Source organism: Nelumbo nucifera, chromosome 1 (assembly GCF_055504915.1).
Source record: "Nelumbo nucifera cultivar China Antique chromosome 1, China Antique-T2T, whole genome shotgun sequence".
Taxonomy (NCBI): Eukaryota; Viridiplantae; Streptophyta; class Magnoliopsida; order Proteales; family Nelumbonaceae; genus Nelumbo; species Nelumbo nucifera.
This window is the reverse complement of record NC_142649.1, coordinates 188,514,359-188,527,108: the sequence shown is the minus strand read 5'-3', so window position 1 is coordinate 188,527,108 and position 12,750 is coordinate 188,514,359. Positions and strand designations below refer to the sequence as shown.

At 36.9% G+C, this 12,750-nt stretch overlaps 1 protein-coding gene across 3 annotated transcripts; it reads left to right on the top strand.

The window, feature by feature from the left end:
* Positions 1-3,065: 3,065 nt before the first annotated feature.
* LOC104596175 (ARM repeat superfamily protein) lies at positions 3,066-6,526 on the top strand. 3 transcript variants are annotated; one of them, XM_010257230.3, is made up of 4 exons: positions 3,066-3,184; positions 3,279-3,497; positions 3,691-3,761; positions 4,663-6,526. In XM_010257230.3, exon 4 carries the CDS (start codon positions 4,696-4,698, stop codon positions 6,376-6,378), a length of 1,683 nt encoding a protein of 560 aa, XP_010255532.1. In that variant the 5' UTR covers positions 3,066-3,184; positions 3,279-3,497; positions 3,691-3,761; positions 4,663-4,695; the 3' UTR covers positions 6,379-6,526. The 3 variants fall into 3 exon arrangements, with proteins under 3 accessions (XP_010255532.1, XP_010255531.1, XP_019053077.1); XM_010257229.3 differs by having other exon boundaries at positions 4,628-6,526; XM_019197532.2 differs by lacking the exons at positions 3,066-3,184; positions 3,279-3,497; positions 3,691-3,761 and adding an exon at positions 4,244-4,383 and having other exon boundaries at positions 4,628-6,526.
* The last annotated feature ends 6,224 nt before the right edge of the window (positions 6,527-12,750 follow it).

Here is a 12,750-nt window from a genome sequence, read left to right as displayed (position 1 = left end):
CCTATGCTTGTCCACGGGCCGGCTTTCCCGTAAAGGGTGTGTTAGATAATAGAGATATTATCTAAAGCTCACAATGCCTCTTCACATTTCTATTAAACTCACCATATCTTTTCAAGACCTCCATAGAGTATCTTGATTAGGATGAGCCTAGGTTATGACAAAATTACTACTGATTAAATATTTTTATGACAAAACTACTATTGATTAGGCTGAGCCTAGGTTAGGCTTTGCACTTATGATAATTGCTATAGCTTAGGTTTAGCCCAAACTTGGTTCCAAGCTTGAAACATAAGCCCTAGGCTTTCATATTTTACATAATGTTTTTTTTTAAATGACCAATAATATGCATATAAATTTATTTTACACATTATTAATATAAATATTATATATAATATGTATTATGAGTGCCATATTATAATTTGCATGCCTGGTGTGGACCTAGGCCTAGAGCATTGGTAATTTTGTCATGAAAAACATTTAATAAGCTCGATTGGCCATTCAAGGGTAGTTTGATCATATAAAATATATAAATGCATGTTTTTGTAGACAACTTTTGTTAATAATCACTAATGGTGAACTAATGAATGGTGTCTCAGGAAACTCCAAAGGTTTTGAGTAGGGTAGATCATGGGCTGGGCCGGGCTTTACACTTATAATTAGGGTTATAGCTTAGGCCCGGGCCCGGGGTTCTGGGCTATATGGACCCGAGCCGGGCTGGGCCTGATTCCGGACCAATGTCACTCATATATAAAACATTACATATCTATATATTAAATGACATAACATGCATATAAACTTATTTTATACATTATAATACAAAATATTACATATAATATAAATTATACATGTCATGTTGTAATATATATATATATATATATATATAATATAATGTAAAATAATATGTATACATATGTATACATTATACACAAAATGTATAAATTGAAATATATGCGGGCTGAGCCAGCCCTGGGCCCGGCTTGAAGTATTAAGTCTAAGCCCAACCCTAAAATTTACAGGCTTAATGCGGGCCCGAGCCCAGACCGGGCCTAAACACAAAACCCAGGCCCAAACCCAAAATTTCCGGGCCGGGCTTGTGCGAGCCATCACCCCTAGTTTTGAGCATGGTAAGTTTTAAATAATAACCATAGATATAAAAGCCTAGTTTAGGCATATTATCTCATCTCTTAAGCCTTTTAAGCGAATAATTGTACCACACAAATTGGACTTTGCTGACTGACCAATCCACCTACATCAGCTCAACCAATGCACCTATGTCGGCAGCTTTGAGCCCAACCCGTTGCCTGGGGAATAAGAGATCACATCTGCCGGTTGGACGTTAGGACTTTAGATCAAGTAAGCACAATGTTGTAAGAACGTTCCTTTAAAATACCCTCATCTCACCCTTGAAAAAATTAAAATCCAATTTTTAGCAATTTCCAAAATGCTTATTAAATATTTATTTAATATGTTTTCTTATGTTGTATCTATTGGATCCCATCTCTATATCTAACGCGCTCCCACAGCACATCCAATCTGTGCAATTGATAACATCCCAATGACAAGAAAAAGAGATATTATTAATACACACTCAGATTAATATGTGTGGGGCGTGCATTTGTAAATTTAGGGGAATAAAGGTAAACTGAAAGACAGAAAGTCTATATTATGTTTTTTTTTTTTTTTTTCTTTTTGAGTTGGGTGGGACCGGTGGATTATTCGTGAATGAAGTTGTGACCTTATGGTCGACCTACCTACCCGTATGGGCTTATCATACTATTTTCATTTTTGGAAATTAAAATACTTCTGCCTTTTGTCTATTTTCATTAACAGTATATGTCTATTCTCTTACACTAGAAGGATTTTTTTTTGAATTTTGTTGGATGGGAGAGAGCAGAGAGGGGAAAAATGATCACGTAGGAGAGTAGTTGTTGGATGGTTTGGACAACTCAGGGAATCAGATTGGCACGATTCCCCATTGCCAATTAAAAACTTATTAATAAAACCAGAGCTCATGATTCAAGGGATTGACCTTGGACACCGTTCATTCGTGGTCCTCTACTGAGTGGAATACCTTGTCTTTATCTTACAGACTTCTGAAAGGCACATGCCTCTCTTCAAAGTCCAAACGCTATATATTCTCCTGCCTGCTGGTAGTGGTCGCTGGATGTGAGTTGTGAGACCGAAACAGCCACGAACCCAGAACCCAAATACTCTCTCTAGTCTCTACTTCAACAACTATTATGATTATGAGGTAATCAATGTTCAATTTCCTTTTTACTTCAACAAGGCCCCAAAATCATAAATAAAAAGCTTAGGGTCCGTTTGGTTTACAATTGAAATTGAAATTGAAATTGGAATTAGAATCAGAATTTTTTACAATCGAATTTGAAATGGTCTATTCTGTTTGATTCAGACAGAAATTGGAATGAAAATTGAAAAAATTAAAAATAAGATTTTATTCTCAAGTGAAGGGGAAAAATGGCCATTCCCTCAAATGAAAAATACCATTCCAGTAGAAATGAAGATAGAATTCCCATTTTGTTCAACAAAATAGTGACCGCACGCTCGTAATCCCTGCTTACTCATCAATGAGCTTGTGCTTAGTTTAAACAAAACCAAGCTCGATTTCTTGCCTACGGGCCACAACCCTATTCAAAAATCATAGTGGCAATTTCGTATTTTCATGCATGGCTCTCAGCTCAGGCCTCAGGGCTCAGGCGCTTTTACGAACTTCAGAAGTCAGAACCCTCCTGCCGTCACGATCTGTCATTTTCCTACGTGGCAGCAATATCAGCCGTATATGGCTTTAAGGCCATTTCGAAAGAAAAGGTCGCCTACTCCCCTTCTTCACTGTTCCCGAATCTCACGTGGCAGTTATCCCTCGATGGCTCGATCTCGACGGGCCCACCCGGTCTCTTTTCAAATAAAAAATTACTTTCCAAATTTCAACCAGGTCTGACTTCGAACGGTCGGATTCACTGTCACCATCCCATTTACAGCCGTTCGATCTAAAATCGTGCTCGACGTTTAAGGCTTGTCAAGTAAAATAATGCATCGGATGGGGAGAATCTTCTGACACATTGAAGCTTCCTCTTCCACGAGACGAGACCTGAAGAACATTTTGATTTTTGAATGCGGTTGATGTTGTGCTTTGCATTATCTGTCCTCTTCCGTTAAAGCTCGGGTACTTTCCTCCATTTCAAAAACTTCTCTTCCGAGATCATTCTGTTGTCCTCTGTTTATTTTAACCAATCCGACCGTTTGATGTTCTTTCCCAGGTAAGAAGAAGAAGAAGAAGAAGAAGAAGAGCTATTATTTTGTGGGTTTCTAGTCCCTTCGAACTGAAGCTCTGGTTGGTGGGTGGTTCGCCATCTTATGATCAAAAGAGAAAGGATAGGGTGGAGAAAGTAGAGGAGAGTTGAAGATCAAGCTATCGAGTTGCTTGCCAGAGAAGAGAACGAACAACTCTCTGCCTCTCTGGGCATCTGCATTTGGAGGTGGGCTTTGAAGCTACTTATCGTGCTTTACTTGATTCTTGCTTCGAGAAAAGAATTTTCTTTTTCCCTTTTTTTGTGTCTCTTCTTGATTTTTCTTATTATAAAAATCGCTCTCTCGTATACTTGTTGTACCGTTTCAGTTAAAGGTTTCTCTAAATGGGTTTCTTCTTTCTCACTATGTATCATCTCGCAGAACGCACTGGAGTTCTTCTTCGGTGGTCTGAGTCTAATCCTTCAGATGTTTGAGAAGAAAAGCCATTTGAGGTATATAATCATTTTTTTCTTTCAAAAAATGCATTTCATCATTCCCTTTGGTTTAAGAGTTCATTTTAATACAACTCCATAGACCATGCTCTATAGTCTAAACAAGTGTAGAAAAAGACTAATCTTCTCTTCAAAGCAAAGTCATTTTGATTTGTCAAAGTCTAACGCCAAGTCTCCATCTCTATCTGCCTCTAGTAACTAATAGACGAATTTACAGTAAAGAAATGGCAATCCAGTTAGAAGCCAACTTAATCCCCTGTATTCGAGAAATCTAGCCCGTCAGATCCATTAGTTTATGGTTTTTATTTGGTACAAGTTGACAAGTTGTAGGAGAGTAAAGGTGTACTAGGTTTTAACTAAAACGATCAGAAGGACTATATTGCCCTTCAATTTGTTGGATAACTTCACGACTGAAGGATGAGGTGAAACTGTGAAAGGGGTTGTTTATGTATTTTGGGTTTTGGAAACATAATGTTCTTATCTGTTACCCGAGAGAAATTCAACTTGAAGTGAGAGATTTAGCGCATTGTTACGATGATTTTTCTGTTTGATTGTTCCTCCTGGGTTGCTGGGTTGCATTGAGTGGCCCTTCTCGAAAGGACTCGTGTCATTGGGTATTTAGGTACTTAGATTTTGTGGGTCGTCTCTCGTTTTTCAGCAAGCGAGTTTTCTGTAATTTTACATGATTTACGAAACTCCTCTCTTGCTCGTCCTCTACTCAGCTCTAATTTTTTTTAATTTATTTTCTTATGATTGCAACTGCTCCTTATTTTTGTAATATTTTCTTATGATTTCTACCTCCTACTCCGCCTTTTTCATTTTCTATATGGAATGGAACTAAACAACGTTTGCCCTCTCAACTGCAGCATCTTGTTGAAGGCTTTTTTCCTCTGAGTTTCAGCCTTTTCCAGCTCCGGTAATCCGCGTAATAATCATGGTGGAAGATGGAAGAACTGATGTTTGGGTCGATACTCAATCAGCTGAAGACTTGTTATCGCGTGCCCAGGAGCTTGTACCGACGGCGCTTGAGAAAGCCAAGGAAGCCAATTGGTTCCCAGGTCGGTGGAAGATGATAATATCCAAAATTGAGCACGTCCCATCTCGTTTATCCGATTTGTCGAGCCATCCTTTCTTCTCGAAGAATGCACTCTGTAAGGAGCAATTGCAGGCTGTGACGAAGACCTTGGGCGAGACTATTGAATTGGCGGAGCTCTGCTCACAAGAGAGATACGGGGGGAAGCTTCAGATGCAGAGTGATCTTGACGCCTTGTCTGCGAAGCTGGATTTGAATCTAAGGGATTGTGGTCTTCTGATCAAGACTGGGGTGCTTGGTGAGGCCACTTTGCCATTGGTCGCCATTAATTCTTCTGTGGAACCTGAGGCTTCCACTCCTTGGAACATACGAGAATTGCTGGCTCGTCTTCAGATTGGGCACTTGGAGTCTAAACACAGAGCGCTGGATAACCTTGTTGAAGTCATGAAAGAGGATGAAAAGAATGTATTGGCTGTGTTGGGCCGCAGCAATATCTCAGCCTTGGTCCAGTTGCTCACAGCAACGTCACCCAGAATTCGAGAGAAGACGATCACTGTGATCTGCTCACTTGCAGAGTCTGGAAGTTGTGAGAATTTGCTTGTTTCCGAGGGTGTGCTCCCACCTCTGATCAAGCTGCTTGAGTCGGGGAGCACTGTAGGAAAGGAGAAGGCTACGATTTCCCTACTGAGATTGTCAATGTCGGCAGATACAGCTCGTTCAATCGTTGGCCATGGTGGAGTTCGCCCATTGATTGAAATTTGTCAGATAGGAGATTCTGTTTCACAGGCTGCAGCTGCTGGAACTTTGAAGAATCTGTCGGCTGTGCCAGAGGTGAGGCAGAATCTTGCTGATGAAGGGATCATAAGCACCATGATTAATCTGCTTGATTGTGGATTACTGTTGGGTTCCAAAGAGTATGCCGCTGAGTGCTTGCAGAATCTCACTGCCAGCAACGATACTCTTAGAAAGTCTGTTATATCAGAAGGTGGAGTCAGGAGCCTGCTGACCTACCTTGATGGTCCATTGCCCCAAGAATCTGCAGTAGGGGCACTGCGGAATTTGGTGGGTTTGGTGCCAATGGAAGCTCTGGATTCACATGGTCTTCTTCCACGTTTGGTTCATGTGCTTAAAGCTGGATCCTTGGGTGCACAACAAGCAGCTGCTTCTTCAATTTGTAGGGTTTGCAGTTCAACAGAGATGAAGAGACTGGTGGGTGAAGCTGGATGCATACCTCTGCTCGTGAAACTGCTTGAGGCTAAAACAAATAGTGCGCGAGAGGTTGCAGCGCAAGCTATATCAAGCTTGGTGGCACTTTCGCAGAACTGCAGGGAAGTGAAAAGAGATGAGAAGAGTGTTCCAAATCTGGTCCAGTTGCTCGATCCATGTCCTCAGAACACTGCAAAGAAGTATGCTGTTTCTTGTCTCACATCTTTGTCCTCAAGCAAGAAATGCAAGAGGCTAATGATCTCATATGGAGCTATTGGGTATCTCAAGAAGCTTTCTGAGATGGAAATACCTGGATCCAAGAAGCTACTTGAACGGTTGGAAAGAGGAAAGCTGAGAAGTTTGTTTAGTAGGAAATAGAGGCAATAGCTTTGTGCAAAATGTACTACTGTCATGTAACTTTTGCTTGATGTTTCATTATCTGTATGAAACAAACTAATTAAACCTATCAATCAGATTTCACCATGAATTGCCCTTGTTTGAGGGCACAAAAGTTCACCATCCTAAACATAGCTTGAACTTTGTCAGTTGTCACTTGTTGAATGGATCTCAACAATGCCCTTGTTACCAAAAAAAAAGTAATTAAACCCATCAATCTGGTTTCACCACGAATCCCTTGAATTTGAGAGCATAAAGTTCATCATCTGAAGCAGAGTTTTATTTGATTGATTATTATCTGTGTGAACAAAGTAATTGAATTTTGTCACTTGTTGAATGGATCTCAAGAATGTCCTTCCATGTATCCATGCTATACACGAAGTGGAACCTCTGAGGAAATGATTATCTTCTGAGGCTCTCCATTCAATTTTTATATCATGAGTTCACCATTTACGTTTAACGAAAAAGAGTTCACCATTTACTTATTATTTTTAATTACCAGAATAATGACTCCATGTTTGATTCAATATTCTGGAATCAGGTGCTGCTGAAACTAAAATGAAATGATTTTTAGTTCATGTTTTTATCTAGAATCAAAACACCCCATGTTTGTTCCATTGATGTTATTTAGGTCCTTATACAAGATGCTTCTTAAAACTTACAGACGGAAAATTTTCTCTTGTATGGTTGGTAATCACCTTTTCAATGACCGTGATTTATATTGAAAATTTACTTCATCTTACCAGAAGACTGAAGACTGAAGTTCTGATATTTTATTCTCTTGAAAAAGTGGGAGGTGGTACAGAGAACACTTTATTCCGCTGAACATGCCGAAAACTGTCCAAGATAAGTTTTGGGTTCTAGCTTCTGCATTATTGTTCCGATGGAGAAAGTAATGTTGTTACCAGACAATTGTTTTAGTTTCAGATGGTGGTCAGAATGCAGAAAGATGTTCAAGGTTCCCCGAGGTGTTCTTTGCCTGGTAGGGGGATATTTTCAATGATACAAATTATACAATTTCCAGCATTTGTTTTTGTTATATTCATACTGCATTGTCAAAGTGCCAATTGTTATTACGCCTCTTTTTATCAGCTGTCAGGCTAAGGCCATTTGAGAGTGCTTATGTTAAAAATAAGCAACATACATAAGTGCTTATTGAATAAGTTCTTAAAAATAAGTGCTTATTTTAATAAGCACTTATATACATTTGGCACCCAGCTTTTTCAAGTGCTTATTTTAAAAAATAAGCACTTATTTTATATTGGATGGTTGGTCTTTTTCTCCAATAATCATATAAATAAGCACTTGTGACTCTTTTGTCCTTTATTTTCTTTCAAAATTTCAAAATATCCCATCCAAAGTGAATGAATGAAGGTACTTTGATAGAATTGTTTTTGTAAAAGTGCTTTCATAGAAGTGTTTTTATAAAAAATGCTTTCATAAAAGTGCTTTGATAAAAGTACTTTTGTAAAAGTGCTTTCATGTAAAAGTACTTTCGTATAAGTGCTTTCATGTAAAAGTACTTTCATAAAAGTACTTTTATAAAAATGCTTTCATAAAAGTGCTTTCATAAAAGTGCTTTCATGTAAAAATACTTTTATAAAAGTTTTTTCCGTAAAAGTACTTTCCTTTCGTAAAAGTAACAATGTTGTTGCTAAAAGTAACAATACTGAAAGGGTATAATTGGTATTCTAAAAATTTATTGAGGACAATTCTGAGAGAAAAAATTGAATAAGTGCTTATTGTATGAGCACTTAAGAAAAAGCTAGAAATAAGCTCTTATTTTTGAAATAGCCACTTATTTTGGACTTATTTTCCAAATACCAATAAGTGCTTAATGGTGTGGACCCAACTCAAATAAGCACTTATTTCAAATAAGCATTTATTTTTAAGCACTTGCAAATATCGCCTAAAAAATTAGTGAAACCAAGAGCTGAATGAGGTATATAGGGTAGAAACTCATTATGCTCTATGGTCTTAGCCCTCTGATGAACCTTAGTTTTATTCTTGTGGGTGGTCTGCTAATTATGTTTGAAGCCAACTGTCACATGTAGGGGTGGATTTGAGCCGAGCCGAGCCGAATAGTACGAGGCTCGAGCTTAGCTCGCCAAGGTAGTTAATGCAAGGCTTGAGCTCGAGCTCGGCTCGAGAAAAAATATTTATAAAAAAAACTTATATATAAAAATATTTTTTATTTGATATTTAAAAAATTAATAATTATAATAATTAGTTATTATTATATATAAAAATAAAAATATTATATATTATTATTATTATATGTATGCATGTATATATATATATATATATATATATATATATATATATATATATATATACACACACATATGTAGCTGTTCGAGATTGGCTTGCAAGCCTCATGAGTCGAGCTATATTAGGCTTGAGCTTGGCTCAATTATTAAATGAGCCTATAAATTGGGCTCGAGAGCAGCTCGAAGTTCAGTTGAAACTGAGTCGAGCTGAGCTCAAGTAGCTCATGAAGAGTTCGGTTCGTGGCCGCCCCTAGACTCACATGCCCATTAGTGGGTCCATATAAATGGGATGATGTTAGTCGAGTTGTAAATTGTAAATAAATAGTGGGTATGTGTGAAGTGAGAACAAGTGAGGAGTTGGTTACAATGGGTCATTGTTTCATGGGCCAGGGTAGAGGCATAATGGGTCACAAGTTGTAAATAGTGGGTCCATGTGGCATATGGGTTAGTCATGATCATTGTAGGAAGTTGTTGGATTGAACTAGGATAGGTGGGTCAAATTGTTACTAGTTTTAAGGGCCAGTCTTTAAGAGTTGGTTGTTGTTCAAGACTCCATTTAAATTGTAATCATCATCTTGATGGGAATGATCTGAATTTACCCTTTTTCAAGGGGCCATTTGACAAGTATTTTTAGGAAGATCTTCTAATAGCTCTGATAGTCAAAAAACACATTGAGCTTTTGCATTAAGATCTGAGTAGCCTGAAGCTCGCTTGGTTAAGGCATGTCTTTTTGCACGAAGATGAATAGAAAAAAAATTGCAAAAGCTCCATTTAGAGCTTCCAAAAATCGCCCATTTGGGGCTTCTCATGTCTTTATGACGTGTCGGCTAGATCTACCTCTAGGGGTGTCCACGGTTTGGTTAACTGAACCATGGACAATTTTTGCAAATCGAACCAGTCCTACTGGTTTTTCAATTTCTCCAAACTGAAACCCAATCGGTACAACTAGTTAACTGGTCCATTGATTTCGATTTTGACCGGTTTGGTTCTTCGATTCTTTGGATTTTGGGTTTTTATATTTATAATATATATTATATAAAGATAAGTATAATATTACATTATAAATAATAAATGACATATAATATATATAATATATTTATAAATATAATATATCTATATATTTATAAAATGCATATATATTTATATATAATATATAAAAAATATGTGACATATATTTAAAATATATATAAAATATACATATAAATAAATATACTAGTCAGTTCGGTTAACCGCATTTTCTGGTTTGATTTTCTCGATTCGGTTCGGTCTTTCGGTTTTTCATGGACACCCCTATTTACTGTGAACCAAACGGGAAAAAACCAAATCACGGTCAGTCAAGCTAGAAAATAACCAATAGATGATGCAGAAAGACGTGCCAAATGGTTAATTTGTTTGACGAAATCCCATGTTGCATCCTACTTGGGATTGTAACACCAAGTTGCAAGGATAAATTTGTAAAGATTCTGTTAGAGAATAAAAACATATTTTGTTGAATGATTAGTTTGTTGGACCATAATAATTAATTAAAATTCAGCACAAGTTATTAATAGACCTTTACTTTTAATTTGAGGGGTGTATTAGAGAATAAAAACTTATTCTGAGACCTAACTTACTAGGGGTGTTCATAGTTTTGTTCGGTTCGATTTACTAGGGGTGTTCAGTAAATTATAGTTTTCCCAAATCAAATCATACTTGTTGGTAACAATGGTTTCAATGATGACTTTTTACAGACTTGTTTATGGTCCAGTTGGTGTGAATATTCATGATAATTATGTGTTTGTTACACAATTAGATAAGTTGTATTCATAGTGCAGATTGACCCACCAATTCGTCCCTATTTTGCGCCATGGGTTAGAAATTTATTATTCCAGACTAGCAATGTGCACAATAATCGGCCATTTCTTAACTAGATTTGAGATTTTTTTGGCACTGTGGATGTTTTGAGTAGAAATGGTGCTACGTTAATAATGCCACATAGGCGGGAGACTCTATTGAGAGAGACTCTAATTTGTCTTTGGGTTTTTCCCCGAGGTTCCCTCTCTTTCTTCTCTAGGAGAGTCTCTGTCTTTGGGTTTCCAGAGATTCCCTCTATCTCTTTTCTTAGAGAGTCTATCTCGTGGTTGTCGTCATGTTCTTTCTCTTCTTTCCATTTTAGTCTTTCCTTTTCTTCCCACTCTCTCCCATTCTTCTTTGTTTTCTTCTTTCCTTCTCCTTCTCCCTTTCCCTTATTCCTCTCTTCTTCTTGATTAATTCGGTCCAATCCTCCACTCTCTTTCGTTTTCTCCTTTTTTCTTTTTCCTTGTTTTTTTTTATTCTTTTTTTGCAAGGATTTTAGTACAGGAGGCAGAGTGTTGGGTGGTGGCCATAACCACTACTTTGAATTTCACCGTTGGTGATTGTTTCTTTATTCTACTTCACCGACACTTACAGTTTCGGGTGGATCTCGTTTCGATGTTAACAAATCTGGTGACTACAATTCCAGGTGGTTAATGTTCCAGCTGGTTCCAGTTCTGGTGATAACATTTCCGGTAGTTTTAGTTCCAAGTGGTTAAAGTTCCAGTTGATTCCACTTTCGGTAATAACAATTCTGATAGTCTCAGTTTTGGGTGATTAAAGTTTCAATCGGTTCCACTTCCGATAGTTACCTTTTTCGGGTGGTTAAACTTCCACTTGGTTTCAGTTTCGACAGTTATGGTTCTAGACTGTTAAAGTTCTAGTTAGTTTCAATTCGTTAAAGTTCCGACAATTATGGTTCTGAATGGTTAAAGTTATGATGAATCGCTAATGTATTTATCCCTCTCTTTTGGTGGTTGGAGATGTGCTCATTTATCTCTTATGTTGGTGATTCTGCCTCACCTTTTGTCTGTTGCAGTAATTTTTTCAATTTCTCTTTTATCCACTATGAATATTTTGTTATTTCTAGAGACTTGTATTCTTGTTTGGTATTATTACCACTTCTCTGTTTTCATACAATGTTTCTATGCTTTATTGCTTGGTACTGTGACCACTATTCTGCATTTATACAAGTTTTATAGTTGAATGAAATATGATGTTTTAACTTCAAACATTTCAGGTTTTGGTTGAAACACCAATTATATCAAACATAACCTTCATTTTCTATAAAAACAAAACCTTCTTCCGAATTGTTATATGAAAAACGTCACCACTCACTAGGGAGTAGAAATACGTACTGCGTTGTATCTTTAGATTCAAGATGCTCTCTGACTCTCTATTGCAAAATTTTGGTGAGGAAGGAGACCAGTTGCTAGATACTGGGTTTGGATTCAAAAGGACTCCTGTAGAATCAAACTTTAGTTCCATTTTCTACATCAGTATTTACTTTGATGCGGCCCGGTAGTTAGGGGAAGCATGCAAATATTGGGCGAGGAGTGAGGACAAATACAAGATTGATTGAGCAGGTGGCCAGCCGTTCTGCTTAGACTTTCTTCTGGAACTACAAAGCGTGTAGTTTTGAATTTTTTAAAAAACTTGTTGGTAAATTTTCTCTGCTTTTGAGTTGTCAATTGGACTGGATTTGGTCCAATCCGATCCAATTCAACAGTTTATTTACAAATTGATTGAATCCAATTCAATCCAAATCTAATACAAATCAAATCCAATCCAATTCAGTAAATGAACATTTTGGATTCAATCCAATCCAAAATGAATGAAATATCAAAAATTATATAAAACTCAAAGAATATTAAAGTTACAAAAATATATTAAAAAATCACAAAATATGTTAAAATGAAGAAAATATAAAACGTTGAAATCAAAACTTCTTTGCAAAATGATTCCTTAAATTCGTTCTTTCTCCATATCAACAACCTTGTAACTGTAACTTGTTTTAATACAAATAATTATATCAAGGATCCGAACAAAGATTTTCATAACTAGAGATGGAAATCCCTCACTTATCTGAATCATATTTATAATTAGAACTTTAGAGGTTGAATTGTTTAGGTTGAGTCATATTGACCATAGATTATCAATCTTCTTGATCTCAGCAAGAATATTTTTTTCCTTGCAAAATTTTCACCATATATTATGTCAACAATGAGTACCTGTAAGTTTGTAAAATACA

What these genes read in the sequence shown, in the direction of transcription:
- LOC104596175 (XM_010257230.3), top strand. Translation starts at nt 4,696, where the DNA reads ATGGTGGAAGATGGAAGAACTGATGTTTGGGTCGATACTCAATCAGCT.